This window comes from Emydura macquarii, unplaced genomic scaffold, assembly GCF_026122565.2.
Source record: "Emydura macquarii macquarii isolate MOO-44397 ecotype Brisbane River unplaced genomic scaffold, CSIRO-AGI_Emac_v2 contig_3240, whole genome shotgun sequence".
In the NCBI taxonomy this organism is placed as follows: Eukaryota; Metazoa; Chordata; order Testudines; family Chelidae; genus Emydura; species Emydura macquarii.
Window position 1 is genome coordinate 6,815,444 of NW_027133377.1, and position 15,620 is coordinate 6,831,063.

Here is a 15,620-nt window from a genome sequence, read left to right on the forward strand (position 1 = left end):
CTGATGTCACACATTAGCACAAATTTAAAATGTAAGTCGATGAAAAATGCGAATGTTAAACGGGCGGATTTCTTTATTTCTGGAATGAAGATTCCTTTTCAATTGTATCAAGACACTGAGTTCAGATAGGAATAGTTAAGACATTTTAGACTAGTAACTAGTATCTGTAGTACTTTGAAAGCTGTACTGTACCTACTCATGCAGTTGCTCTTAAGGTACATGCATAGAACAAAGTTATTATAGACTAGATCAGCAATGATCTAAAGTATTTTTGCACAGATGCTACGTTCTGAAGCCCTGCAGCTTTGGGAGACAAGCCATTTATACTGGTCATTGGTTTGGAAAGACAAATATCTACAATATGAAAATATAGGTCATCAGCATTCACGTAATACATAATTCCTGAGGACAGAGTGTGCCTTATATCTTGATAAGATAATTTGCATTTTATGCAAATACCACACTAAATGAAATCTAGCAGAATTATAAATTTACACATTGTTGATACACTACAGAAACAAAGGAACAAAAACACACAGTATTTCTCCAGAAGTTCTTGTGATTTCCCAGTGCATTAAATTAACTGAACAATGTCAGATTTATTTATTCCTCTCTAATGTACTTTTATATTTCAAAACTGAAATACTATACATCTTCAAATTCAAGACCATACTTTATTACAAAAAACATTTTCTTTTTGTATTTCTTTATTTTGAATACCCAATTGGAATTCTTCCAGCTATATAGTGATATGTGAAAATACCATCAGATTGAAGAAAGCACAAGTAGAAATATTAATCATTCTTCCAATTTTTTGGCTAAATTTCTATCAGTCCTGCCTTGATCCAGCCAAGGCATTTTGCATTTAGATAAAACATTAAAAGAGATATCATTTGTGACCCTATAGTAGTTAATGTATAAAACTAAACTAGGATGTTATACAAGCTGGATAATTAATACATTAAACCAGACAATACAGATGTCTTAAGCACAGAACTGTAGCACATCAAAGATTTCTTATTAAGAATCATGTGACACTGAGAATACAGTGTTAACAGAGTAGAATGGAAATCCTTCTTCTTGAATGGAAGAATGGGAGAGTCTGAGTTCTTCAGAACTAGTGCTGTGGAATTTTTGGCTAATACATTTTTATTAGACCCCCCACTGTTGCCCAAATTGTGGAAACCTAGGCAGTTTTGTCTGGTCAGAAAGAACTGGAAATTCTCATTAATAAAGAACTCAGTAAACCTCAGTAAGGGTCAGATGCAAGGCCCAATTAAGACAACAGAAGTCTTTCTATTTTAATGGGTTTTGGATCAGGCCCATAGATAGGTACATTAAAATAAATGTTCATATGAAAAAGTCCTCTTTCACTGGTATTGAAATAATAAAATAAGATACATTTTTTATTTGTGCAAGTTATATTCTTTACCTAAATAAGGTATTCTGAGAAGTAAAACTTCAGCTCTTCTCATTGTCTGTGGTCGACAAGTGATTTCACTGCAGTTTTATCCTTAAGGTTGATGCTAGAATTTATATGTGCTATAGTTACTGCGCTTTGTTGTATCCTAACATGAGTCTTAAAACTGAAGCAAATTATCTTTGTTTTTTTTTCTTTTACTTCTTTTCATCTGCTAGAAATAAGAACCACTTTTAAAAACTGTACAAAAGAGAAGTGGGACAAATTTGCCCCCTACCCCTCTTTTCCACAAGGGGCTCTTGCACACTTGTTTTAGTTTAGTACTTAATTTCTCCCATATTATGAAATATTAGAAATAAAGACAATTTCATGACTATAATCAGCACTGACATTGCCATATCCTGGCTGTGAAAACTGAAGTTCAATTCTCTAGGAGAATACTTACTTTCTATGCTGAATTTGAAAAAATATTATCCCAAGAAGGCATAAAAGCAGAAAAAAATCAAATTCTAACAGTAATATACATATATTTTTCCATGCTTTGATTTATTTAGCCCAAGATAAAGAATGCACATTACTGGAATAGACAGAGCACTGTTATTCAATGCTCTGCTTTTCCTTCCCTGAACAAGCAAGTCATGATGTTATACTGTATATTTGATCTATATCTGCATAAATGACAGTAGCTTGCATACTGTAAATAGTTAACTATATATCTAGAATGAAATTATTTGCACTGCAATAGAACATTTCAAGTCAACATTTTATGAAGTCATAGAATCACTGTCCAGGTAGATCAAACAGAAAATAATATTGACACAGATTCATCTGCATGCTACATTTAGCATGAAAATGATTATTCATGTAGTCTGGAAGTATGTGGAGATGGCCTTTTTGCATATAAAGATAGCAAGACAATTCAAATAGCCACATTTCTTTTCAAATATAGCGGCAATACGGGCAATGCATTGAAGTATTCTTTCAATGGAACTGATTTTTCTTTGAATTTAGAATTTTTGGCTTTACCTATAAAGATGGATGAATGAGAAGCGATGTGCAAATCTTGAACTGCATAGTATATTTGTGATCCCTTTTTAGCTCAGGACCACATCCACAATCTCACCAAGAGACTAGAACAAACCTGACAAACAGTTAGTCTGAAGGATCATGAACATCAATTTATGGTCACAACAGCAACAATTAATCAGACTTGTTTCCCCACCCCCCCATAGGCATTACAACTTCAATTGAGCAATCAAAAGCTATAGAAGTAGCAGATAGCATATAACTTACGTTTTAGTCATGCCATTAATATGAAAGTTTTACAGGTAATGTATTTATTTTCATTACGCTGTTGATGATGTGATGAATAACATGAAAATTCATTGCAACTTCTTTTTACTGGTGTGTCCAAGTGCTCAACCCCTCATTGCACTTTCTCATGAACTGATAGCAACTCCTGGTGTTGACCAGAAACCAGTGACAGATATGGCTATTCATTTTCTTCATTGGAAGCATGTAATTTTCCAATACTCAGCAAAGCCTGCTAATATATTTCCCAACAGCAGCATAGATACATGCTGCTCCTTGTTGCCAGATCTAGCTTCATTTGAGACCTGTACTAGTCAATTTTCATTTGAAGTTTTTGTTGCTATATTGGTATCAACTAAGGCCATTCGTGGTGATATTGTTTCCCATTCTTTTTCCGCTCTCTCTGCAAATGCTCTAGTTCAGCCTCATACATCATTTCCTGGACTAAATACTTCTCTCTTCTCATTCTGTCACACAAGTCTTTGGGCATGTCTGGGATCAGGTAGGCAATGAAAGACTTTATTCCAAAAACAAGGTGCTGAAAATAAAAAAAGAAATAATTTATTCAAAGATGTTTACGTGTTCCGTTTAGGGCCAAATTCTAGTGCCACTAAAGTCAATGTCAAAAAGTGAGACCAGGATTTGACTCATGATGCAAACAACAAATGCAATGCCAGACGTTTCTAAAGCAACCCGTCATATAAGCAACCTAGGACAATATAACAGGAACTAAGTAGCAACTTCCTAAAAATAAAACTAAGTCCCAATGAACTGAGCTTAATGCACAGTCAAGACTTACTCTTTCTTTTTCGATAGCTCCAAGAAGATTTGACTGATATCTACATGCCAGATGAGTTTGTAGAGAGGAAATGAAGTTCTAGGAACAGTCTGTAGAATTTGTGCAAACTTCCTCAACACAGTTTCTCAGCATGAGGCAGCTGACTGGCATTTTCTAACATACCCAGCTCTTTGTTGTCTCTGCATAGAGCATAAGGTGTAATCACCTAGTCTATGATGCTAACCAGTAGTTTGTTTATGGGCCCACTGTAGGATATCTGATGTAGACCTTTAAACAGGTGGAACAGCAGAAGTAGTAGCATTTCTCTCCTAATCCGTGACTAACCTCAAATACTATAATGAAAGCCAGCCGCGCAGCTAGCACATGCCAGAACTGCAAGGTGAACTCATAAGGAGCCGAACTCCAGGGTGGTGCTCTGTAGTCTCGATATCTGTAACACAAAGAAAAATGTCCTTTGGGAAGAACACTCCTGAAATCCTGCAAATGATCTCATCAACACATTATTACAGGGGTTCTGGAACAAAGAGTCACAAAAAATGATGTGGGGAGTTAGAATATGACTAGAGAATGAGGAATAAAGGAATGAAAATTATTCATTCTAAATACAAATGCTTAAGGATGCATGATAACTATATGTCAGGAACTATTAAATAAAAATGGGAGGAAAATGATGCACAATGCATGTAAGTACTGAATAGGGCTGAACTTAACATAGTGGTTTCATTTCAAAAGGGGTCAGGCAAGCATATTTCTTCACTTTGATAAGTGGAACCCTCCTGATTCACTTTGAGTTTCAAGTTCAAGTGAATCTCCTCAAAACTAGGCCTAGGTTCATTTGATTTACTTCTGGAATGTCTCAGTCAGCCTAAGCTAAGTGTCAATTCTAGTAAACTTGAAACTGGATGTGTTTCACTTGTTACGAGTTTTGTTGCAAACACTGCACAGCTTTGTTAAATTAAAGGAAAAAGTTCTCTTCAGTCTGCATTGTGGGTTTCTGCTGCATACCTTTTACTCATTCTGTCTGCATAACTCCCACTGACAGCAAATTCTGGGCTGGATTTAAACCAGAAGCATAATAATAATACTGAGTGCTCTTAATATGGGACTTTTCATCTGTAATCTCAAGGTCCCTCATTTTACAGATGGGGAAACTGAGGCGTAGAGACCTGAAAAGACTTGCCCAAGTTCACACAGTAAACCACTGAAAGAACCAAGAACAGAACCCAGATTTTCTCTCCTGAATCCCAGTTCGGTGCTCTATCCGCTAGGCCACACTGCTTCCCCATAGAGTGATGAAACTTCTATATCAAACAAACTCATAAGGAAATGCTAATAGACCAAAATAATAAAAGAAACTATCTCCAGAGAATAACTTAAACCCTCGAGTTATAGATTTTTAATTTCCATTAGAAACAAATATTCTCAAAGAACAAGGAGCATCCCAATAGAGATAAACCAGTTGTGCTTTTAACACATACCTGCAGTATCCTGAGTATCCCATACCAAGCTCACTCAAATCAAATACTGATAAACTACTGTTGACATATCCCTTTAAACATCTGAAAGGAGAAGACACAATATCAATATTTTCTGCAGACAGCAACTGTTTATCGTAAATTATACATACAAAACATGTTTCACACATCTCCTGCCATCACCAATGAATGTCCAGGATTATGGTATGCCTTTCAGATTGGCCTGTATTATTTTTAGTGGCAAGATTTTTATCTGAAAGAGTCCCATAAAGTCAATGGATGTTTCAGGGATAAACCCTCACACTAATATTTCTAAAATGAATTTTTTGCATTCAAAAGGAGTTGGATGCTGATTTTCACTATTTATCCACCCAAGAGGTACAACAGTCAATAGTCAAGCAGTAGCAAGCCAAGCCAACAGCCAAGCCAACCAGTAGCCAAGGTTCTCCACAATGTACTACCAAAATACCTAACCCCAGAAGGACCACCTTTATGGAGATTAAGTGCAATTAAATTTCCTTTCAGAGTTTGTCAATAATGGGGACTAATGGTGCCAATGTGATGGTGACTTTTATGATCCCACTCTTACCCACTTTGAACAAAATGGAAACCACTAAACTGCTTTTCACACATGGCAAGGAGCCATCTGATAGCAACAATTTTTGGTCATTACTGGCAGAAATCACATACACATACTGACTGATGACCCTAGAGTTGAAAGGCTATATATGTCACTGAAAAAATCAGAACTATCTATTCTTCCTAAGAAAATCCACCCTTGCTACTTAAATCAGTTTTGGTTAAGAAGAGTCTCCTGAAAGGCAAGGAGGATTTAACAAAAGATACGGAAGAGCAAGAAAAATTAATGTCCTTTAATCTGAGATATTAAAAATGTCTTTAAAAGGTAACTCCCTACTATTCCAAGATACTGCAACATATGTACCAAAAATCATTTTGTTAGTTTTCTTTTAAACTGAAAGCCCATTGTCATCCTCACCGAATATCACAATTTGTTCCTCTGAAAAGCTACATGTTCAAAAGCCTTTACAAATAGCTTTTGTCTCCTCCTACTGCACCGTGGTGTGTAAGTTAATGAGAATGAGCTGTGGCATAATTTTAGTGAGGCACTTGCTATCATGAAGCATGGTCCAGCTCCCATTGTAGACTATAGTAAGACTCCCACTGAATTCACTGTGACTTGAATGGCTTTGGGACTTTGTGAGACAAAAGTAAGTGCATATTAAGTGGCATCCCCAAGGGAGGAATATGAAAGCAGTGCCTTTCCTGCCAAGCTGTTACATCTCCTAAATGGACATAAAAATTATGTTTACAAGACTCAAAACAAATTTTTAAATAAGGAAATGATAATCATAAACATGAACCTTCCCTTTTTGATGTCGAAATAGAAGGTGACTGAATGGGAATGGAGAAAAAATATATTCTCATTCACTAATGAGAAGGGACATCAACCAACCAGGGCTAGCATGTGCGTTAGCAGCAACATCCAATGCAGCAGTGATTTATAAGGATTGTCTATCAAATCTAGTGAGACCAGAATCTAGTCTATCCACCCCCTACCTATCTCCGCCCCCCACCAATGATGACAAAGGCCAAAAAGGACAAGGAGGAGGAAAATTCTGACCGTGCAGAAGAAACCGAGCAGGATGAAACTATAAAGAATGAAAGAAAGTTAAAACAAAGTCTTATCCTAGGAACAAGGGGGTATTAATTGCTGCTGTTGCATCAATGACATTTTTAAATCACAAAAAAAAACTATAAAATAAGAAAGACTCTAATAAAATCATGAAATATATTTACAAAGTTAGTCTTATCATACCCCCTATTGAATGAGTAGCTCTCAAGCCAAAGAACAGTAAAATAAGTTGTCAGATAGCATTTTAGAATGCTATGAATACTAAACAAAGACAAACAACTTGCTAGCTAGTCATGACTTTTAATGAGCACTTAAATGATGAACCAATTTGAGCACAGTGAACTCTGATCAGTGAAATAGACAACTTTTTCATTTCAAATTTCACCCCTTCTATTTTTGTCATGGGTGATGGATGAGACCAAACAAACTTCCCCAAAGGCTAAAACCTGAATGTTAAGGAATAAATTCCAGTGGCAAAAATTTTACTGCTGTGACTTGAGCCCTCAGGTTGACTTGTGTGACCCATCTCGCTACAGGAACAGAGAGGAAATAATGGATTCTGGAAACTTCAATGCCATTACTTTAGGAGGAAATGACAGTAAATTGCTACGATCTGTGAATTGCAGCTCTCATTGCCCTTGGCTTATTTTTAGCTGGCTATCTCAACATGGCCCATTCTGATGAACAGTCACACAAGCCAAAATTCATGTCATGCTGGTCACTTTATATCACAGTAAAGTTGAACAGACTACTGACCATAGATATGTAATTAACTTGTGGCACTCACTGCCATAAGATAGTAATCACTGTACTCATCAACCTGTGGAACTCATTGCCACAAGGCCAAGAACTTGGGAAGATGAAACAAATTAGACATTTATGTGAATAATAAGAATAACCACAGTTACATTAGGTAGGATAAACATTTTCAGGGTTTCATGGGCATAAGTCAGCCATTAACTGCCTAAGGGCCTAAGGCAAGTTATTCTATAGTTATCCAACACGGAGTCCTAGCACTTTCCTCTGAAGTATCTGGGACTGGTCTATCTCAAGACAAGATATTGGAACAGGTGGACCACTGTTCCCATCTGCCATGTCAAACTGGGAGGGTGTGTCTAGTGGGGCCCCACAGTGGTCAGTCCTGGATCCAGTACTATTCAATATTTTCATTATTGACTTTGATAGCAGACTGGAGAGCATGCTTATAAAATTCACAGACTCCAAACTGAGAAGGATTTCAAGCACTTTGGAACACAGGATTAGAATTCAAAAAGACCTTGACAAACTGGAGAATTGGTCGGAAATCAACAAGATGAAATTCAATAAAGATAAGTGCAAAGTACAACTACAAAATAACTAGCTAGGTGGTAGTACTGCTGAAAACGATCTGTGGGCTTTAGTGGATCACTAACCCAATATGAATCAACAATGTGATGCAGTTGTGAAAAAGGCTTATGTCATTCTGAAGTATATTAACAGGAGTTTTATCTAAGACATGGAAGGTAACTGTCCCACTCTACTTGGCACTGGTGAGGCCTCAGCTGGATTACTGTGTCCAGTTCTGGGTGCCATACTTAAAGAAAGATGTGGACAAATTGGGGAGAGTCCAGAGGAGAGCAAGAAAAATGATGATAGTTTTTTTTTTTTTTTTTTTAAGAAAACCTAACTTATGGGGAAGGTTAAAAAAAGCTAGGCACATTTAGTCTTGAGAAAAGAAGACTGAAAACTGTTGTCAGTTTCCTCCTCAAACATGTTAAGATCTGTTGTAAAGAGGATGGTGATCATTTGTTCTCCATGTCCATTGCAGGTAGGACAAAAGGTAATGGGCAGCAAAGGAGATTTAGGTTAGATAGTAGGAAAAACTTTCTAACGATAAGGGTAGTTAAATTCTGGATTAGGTTTCCAAGGCAGGTTGTGGAACCTCCATCCCTGGAGATTTTTAAGAGCAAGTTAGATAAACACCTGCCCAGGGTGGTCTAGGCTTACTTAGTCCTGCCTCAGTGCAGGGGGCTGGACTTGTTGACTCTTGAGTTCCCTTCCAGCCCTACATTTCTATGATGCTATGACCTTGTAATACTTTCTGTCTACTAGTAAACCAGACCCCACTAAAATGAAAGGTTAAAGTCTAAATTTTCTAGAATGCTGATTTTGGGTTCCTCACTATCTGGCTGCTTGAGCTGACAGCTTCAAATTTGAGCACCTGCCCCCTTTAAAATGTCTCAATTTCAGCACCCTAAAAATGAGTCCCAAAATCATGAGTCACTCTAAAAAATTAGGGCTATATGTAAAAAATGGTTCTGGGAACTTTAACTTTTTCTATCATACAGACATATACTTTACCAAGCATTGACTGATGCTGCAATTCTTAGTATTCTGTGCCCTTCTTCATCTTGTTTGATTATTTATTTCAGAAACAAAACAACTTTAAAGATACTGAAAGTTTTTGAGACCCTCTTCCCCATGTGAAATACAATTTTATCCTTTTTCTGACTTGGGGCTCATGATCACAAGCACTTTAAAAATCTAGTGCTGTAACTTTTGTGACTAACAGGCCTTTGTTCATTTCACATTTTCCCCACTGCTATAATTAATTATACAAATTACGGGTGCATGGCCAAACTGCTAACACACTACAGATATCAATTTTTGTTTTTATATACTTAAATTTTACATGAGCCTATGTGCATTTCTCAATTGTCCCATTCATCTCCTCTGTTCATGTTTAAACCATTCACCGTATTTCACTATGATGAAGGGATTTTAAAGAAAAAATCATGATTTTATTTTAAGTAGGCACCACTGCAGAAGTTGCTTAGGAAACTAGATGATACAGTTAGGTTTATGTATCTATAAAAGGCAAATACTACTGATCCAATATACAAAATGCAGGAAGGACAGTGGGGGAAAATGCACTTCCACTGCAAGATAAAGTTAGGTTAGTGGGAAAAAAAAAAAAAGAGTATACATAGAAAACATCTGAATTACTTTTCCTGTCTGTATCCTTCATCTGTACAAGGGCCATATTTGTATGCATAGACAAAACGTGGGATATAATCAGAAGTAATTGCAATAACAAAGGCATTAGTGATGACAGCCAGGACTCCAATTCCTTCAAGGATTCCATACCAGATACCTAGAATAAAGAAGAATCAATCAAAAAAATAAGGACATTCTCTTTATATTATTTTTCTTGTTTACTGAGAAACACAATCATTGTGCTAAAAAAGGTATGTTCAGATCCAGACTACGATTAATTGAAACTTCCCAAGAACTCTGCCATTATGGGCTGTGTCTGAACTAGATTCAGACAATAGGTCCTTTCTAGTTTTGTAACCCCTAGCCCCCAAATCTGAGGTATCATTTAAAAAATATTACATTGTAAGGATATAAAACTCAAAAGGACAGTCTTTTCAAGAGAGTGAAGATGAGGACTGGCCAGTGGCGGAAACAAAGAATTGTTACAATGGAGATCAGTAGGGAAGAAAAATTTTATTGTGACTGTTTCTTAACTGTATGGGGCACATATATTGTCTCCTACTTACAGTCCCTTTTAGATCAAGCAGAAAGTTTAGAAATTCCTGTTAATACAACACAAGCTGACACCATCAATAAACCTGAGTTACTCAACAGGGTGATTTGAGATGTACTATCAATCTGTCCCAGAGAATCCTCACAGCTGTGTATTAACATCACTGCTTCCCGAGCATTCTCTATTATATATCAATAGTACATCTGCAGTGTAGCAGGCCTCCTTCTCTGTAAAGTCAAACCTCATTAACAGGGTGCCAAAAGTATAACCAGGAAGTGTTACCAAGGCCAAAGTATAAACAACTAAAAAGTGGCGAAAAGAGACTTAAATCCAGTTTAATACTACTTATGGCCAAAGAGTCTCATCTGTTTATGCCAGGAGTCAGTTTAGCCCTTAAACATCATAGAACTTCTGCCTTGAAAGTCCATTGATATTCAGTAATTTTGGATATCATTTTAGGCCTAGAGTTTTTTTTAAAAAGTAGCCTAAAGATGGGCCTTTAAAACCACCCTTTGGCACCTGAATAAGTAGCTCTGGTTCCCAAAGAGCTCACCACAGTATGTCACTGGGAATTGTGGATGCTCAGTACTTTCGAAAAATGAGGTCATTTATTTAGGTTTTAAATCCTAACTTTAGATTCCTATTGTTTAACATTTTAGTCATTGTTGATATTTGTGATTAACCTGTTATACTCCCTTCCTTTCACTGATTTTTAAACTTTTCTTGGCATTAGCAGTTTAAGAGAATAAAACATGAGCTGGCATTACGGTGACTGTGCATCATAATTATTCTCTCTTACCGATATCTGTTGCTCTTGCAGGCATAGGTCTCCTCCACTGTGTAACAAACTTGTAAGCATCTAGTCTTATTTCAATGATATTGTTAAGCAATGCCAGGAGAGGTGCCAGTGGGAAGGCAGCAACGAAGATGGTGGTAAAGCCAAACTGTAAAACTAACAACAGATTGCCAGATTAGAAAATGGAAACATAACGCAGCCTTAAAAAGGAAAAGCTTTAGAACTGCTGCTGATTTCCTTTAAAAAAATGGCATCTCTCTTGTAAATTTGCTCACCCATCTCTAAGTACTCATCCATTAGACCGTGGAGATTCATGGGCTGCAGATTCCAATCTTTTTCCCATTGAGGTAGTGAAATTTTATGCTCCAATAATTGCCCTCCTTTCTTGATCTTGCGTCGTGACCACCAGTTCTGTAGTAACCTACATTAGACAGACAGTTCACGGAGCTTGTGATATCATTGGCAGCGCCAGTTCAAGAATTTACAACATTCACTGATATCATCCTGAGTTAGTACCGTAGGCCTATTTTGAACTGTTCCAAGCTACCGCATTCATGCCTGTAGAGATACCTTCTCAAGAGTATGCTACAATACTCTTAGAAGAAGAAATTTAAGCCAGAGCAGAAAGCCTTTACAAGACCTTACACACAATTTAAGCCTCATATTAAGGGGTTACTTATGATTTAAGTGGCACTTTAGGCACTGCTGGGCCCCTTATGCTGGTGTGAGTCTTAGATCTGTTCTGCAGGAGCACTCACTCCTCCTGGATGGGTGAACAAAAAAGGATAGGAAACCCCTGTTATTGGGTGGGTGGGAATATAAAGGATATTGTTCATTACTTTAGTTTAACAAGTGTAATCTAATGAATGATAAATCATATTAAGAGTGCCGGTCACCAAAGATGCTAGAGCACAAGTGTATGCTGTTTTCAATGAACAAACCTCAGAAGATGTTTTTAAAATTACAGAGCCTTCTTGAAAGAGTACTTATTAAAGAATATTATTTTCTTTATGTGTCTTATGTGTCTTTAACAAGGTTTTGTTGAAACTACCAACATAAGGCAGGATTGTGACCAGCCCTTATGATGCTGTGCAATGGTTATTTCACAGGGAAGTTGTGAATAATAAACAGCTAAAGACTGTTAAAAAGCTTCTCAGATGAAAATGGTTACGCAAGTACTATTTCAATTTGGGCAGCAGGAAATCAGAGACTGCAATTGTACGTTCTCATTTGGAAGTCACTTGAATATACACTTTAGGGAGGCAAAATCCACGCTTCATTAAAAAGGGACTGATGCCCGAAAGTGTTTTCTATTAGCTTTGTCAACCTGCTGTTATCCATTTCTAAATCCAGTTTATTCTTTGGCACCTCCTTTCTTTTGCTGCTGAAAAGGTCTCAAAGATAAACAAAGGCCTTGTCTAAATGTCCAGACTATAGCTTCGTGAAAGGGAAAATAATTAAGAAGCCTGTTCTCAAATATTTGCTAGATAAAGAAGTTAAGGTACTGCTGAACTGGGAAGAAAGGAAGCCTAACACGCTGTGTACCTTTGTGCTATTCAGTGTTTGGTCTAGCAGCAACTGAATAGTGCCCCAAACATATTTATTAGGTTGCTGGCACATACAGAACACAGCTTTTTGGACAGGGTTTCAAGATTGGCACTCTGACTAGACTATAATTTGATGTATCATAAGCAATACAGTATATTATGCACGTCTTAAAAATTATGTACAAAAATCTTGGCCCAGTTCTTGTTAGAAGCTGCACAGTGCTGTTTAAGATAGGTTGTGAAAGATAATTAATTTTTAAACATGAAACAATGCAAAAGGCTCAAGTACTCCATAAAGCTTTCTTGCTGAGCTGCAGCGAATGCAGTACCTGGGAACAACAAGCTTACAGCATATGAAATGCAATAACAAGGAAAAAGTCTTCTTGAAATAGTTATTTTAGACAGACAGATCACTTACATTCCTTTTACTTTATTTACAGCATCCATCCTATCGGGGAGGGGAGCAGAGTTTTATGAGGTTTCCTCAAATTGCACTTTTGTGCTCCCCCAGTTGTGTTTTTAAAGTATAACACTACAAAATAAGAACCTGGTGAGAGGAATCTTTTTTTGATCACAGAGCAATGATTGTTTTATAGTGGGACAGTGGCACTACTCTAGTTAATGTGAAGCCTAGCTTACTGTTTAACAGCCAACTTTATTAAGTGCTCTAAAATCCACATGCTTCCTCATACTGTCTAGAAAATTGCTATGTTATGTGGGAGATCTGCGGTAAGCGTAGTGGTCCAAATCTGAGGTCATGTGAGTAAGAGGTTTCTGATACAGAGCGTCTGCCCCTCAAAAAATTTACATGACGAACATTTCATGGTTCTTATAACTTTTTTTTTTTTTGCTCACACTGGGAGCTCTTATCCTTCCCAATTTGCTATCACCTGCATGGAATGGAACTCTGGATTTAGCACCCACTGCCTCTTTGAGGAAAGCAACATATAAAAAAGGTGTCAGGGTAAAGTCTGGAACTGCAAAATAGTTGAAGAGAAACTGATGTGCCAAAGTGCAAGTGCTCAGGATTAGGATTGTGTTGCAAACCAGAGGTTCATAGGCCTACTGCTGCCAGAATAACTGTAGACTTGAGGTGGTATGGTGGGGCCACTGAACCCAGCAGTACTCATGAACTGAGTCTGAGTCATGCTCTATGCAGATTTCCGAGAATGTGCGCTGGGCATATTAGTTGCTCTCTCAACCTGCATTCTTCAGGTACTCCTTCTGGAAGCATTTCCTTGAAAGCAAAGCTTCTGGTTTAAGAGCTGTTATTTCAAAGTGCTCTAAAATCCACATGCATATTCAGATTTTACTTTAGAAATATTGTCAAGGAAAATAGCATTAATTAACTAGAGGGTAGATGAAAGACTGTAGCAAGCAGCAGCATTAGATGGATGTAATCATGATGCCTGAACTTCACCTGTTTCCTGAACAATGAAACTGAGCTGTGATCAAATAAAAGTATGTAACTGTGACTCAGTGTTAGCATGATCAAAGAGGCTGTGATGAGCATCAGGAAACACCCCGTAACAGAGAGCCTGATGCTAAGGACTGGTGTAAATTCAGTATTAATTAATGTGGTTCCAGGATACTGTTTTCGGTCAAAACAGTAATTTATATTTACCATAAAAAATAAACACAGAAAACCTTCAACTTCCTACAACATTTCATCCAATCTACACAAAGCAAGGGATCACAGGTTCAGTTTCACTCCTCAAAGTGCTGTAGTTTCTGTGAAAGAGCGGTCTGAAGGAAATATTAGACACTGCAAAAATTGTAGTCACATAGTCCTTTATAAAACAGTTATAGCAGACCTCAAACATATACCCTCCACAAACTGCTAGCGAAAAATCAGGCAGTACACGATATACCATACATATTTTGAAATGATACTCTAACCCCAAAAAAATAGAATTTTTTTGCAAACTTTTTTCCACCCATTAAAGTGGAAATGCTGGTTCAGCTTTATCTTTGGCAGTACTACCACACCACCATAATATTGCTGTGTCACATTGGGGCGGGGTACAACTAGAAGTGCAAATTATGATCATCTGGCCAAAGGATTCCTCAGAAACCACCCCTCAGAAATAGGGAACTAATTTTAATAATCAAAATTTTCTCTGTGCAAGGGAGATTCTCTTGAAAATGGGTATGCCACAACAGGAGTTTGGGTAGATTCTGTGATGCAAATTAGCAGTCATTTGCTTAAGAGGCTTCAGAAATACAGCCTCCCCCAAAATAAGCTGCTTATAATTTTCAGAGTGCACTGAAATCTATGTGCATGTGTAAACTGCTTTAAAAACTGATATGCTGCAACAGAGTCTGTAGTACTACTTGCGTTGTAAATTTGGGGTCTGAACCAGAACTCTATATCCTGAGTCAAGTGTAGATCTAAATCCAAACTCTGCATGAGGTCTTCTCTTTCTATAATGAGTTGTATCAAATCTTCAGATCTCAACACCTGATCTTGGGAAATGTTGAGATCCACATATGGATCCAAACTTTGGTGCTCAGGTCCACGTATCACAAAGACAGGGGTTAGGGCTGGTGTGAATTACAAGAGATTTAAAACAAATAATTTAGTATTCTGTGTTTTATGTATTTGTGAACATATGCTCCCCCATGTAGCTGGTACAGCTGCATGCTATGGGACCACTTTTGCTTAGTAGTTTTGATGAAGACTTACAATTAAAAGCCATATCCTGCCTTCACCTACATTAGAGCAAAATGGCACTTTTCCTTTTTCTCTTACTATTGCATAGGTTATGATCATATTTTTATAAAATAATTCTCTCAACAAGTGAACTTACGGATAACCCAGTTCCATGAAGTTGTTCCACATTTGTTTTAAAACCATGATAACTCCCATTTGCAAGCAGAGATCTATCAAACAGCCACTAGGATGACACTGAAGGGAGAGGGAAAAGTTATGTATTACTATATAGTTTTAAAACACTTTTATATTTTAAAGCATTCCCCTAGTTTACACACGTGCAGCCTGGATGAATGGGAAATATTTAAGTTCCTAGGGTAAAATGCTGACTCCACTTAAATCAACAGGAGTTTTGCCATTGACTTCAGTGGACCCC

At 37.2% G+C, this 15,620-nt stretch overlaps 1 protein-coding gene across 1 annotated transcript in view; it reads right to left on the reverse strand.

The window, feature by feature from the left end:
• Positions 1–3,072: 3,072 nt before the first annotated feature.
• Positions 3,073–15,620, reverse strand: part of ANO3 (anoctamin 3) — a 169,327-nt gene continuing 156,779 nt past the window's right edge. The window contains exons 21-27 of the mRNA XM_067532089.1: positions 15,342–15,439; positions 11,260–11,405; positions 10,988–11,140; positions 9,645–9,792; positions 5,009–5,089; positions 3,855–3,960; positions 3,073–3,269 (exon numbers count right to left, since the gene is read on the reverse strand). Of these exons, the coding sequence (XP_067388190.1) occupies positions 3,087–3,269; positions 3,855–3,960; positions 5,009–5,089; positions 9,645–9,792; positions 10,988–11,140; positions 11,260–11,405; positions 15,342–15,439 (915 nt within the window). The 3' untranslated portion in view covers positions 3,073–3,086. The remainder of the gene's footprint in view (positions 3,270–3,854; positions 3,961–5,008; positions 5,090–9,644; positions 9,793–10,987; positions 11,141–11,259; positions 11,406–15,341; positions 15,440–15,620) is intronic.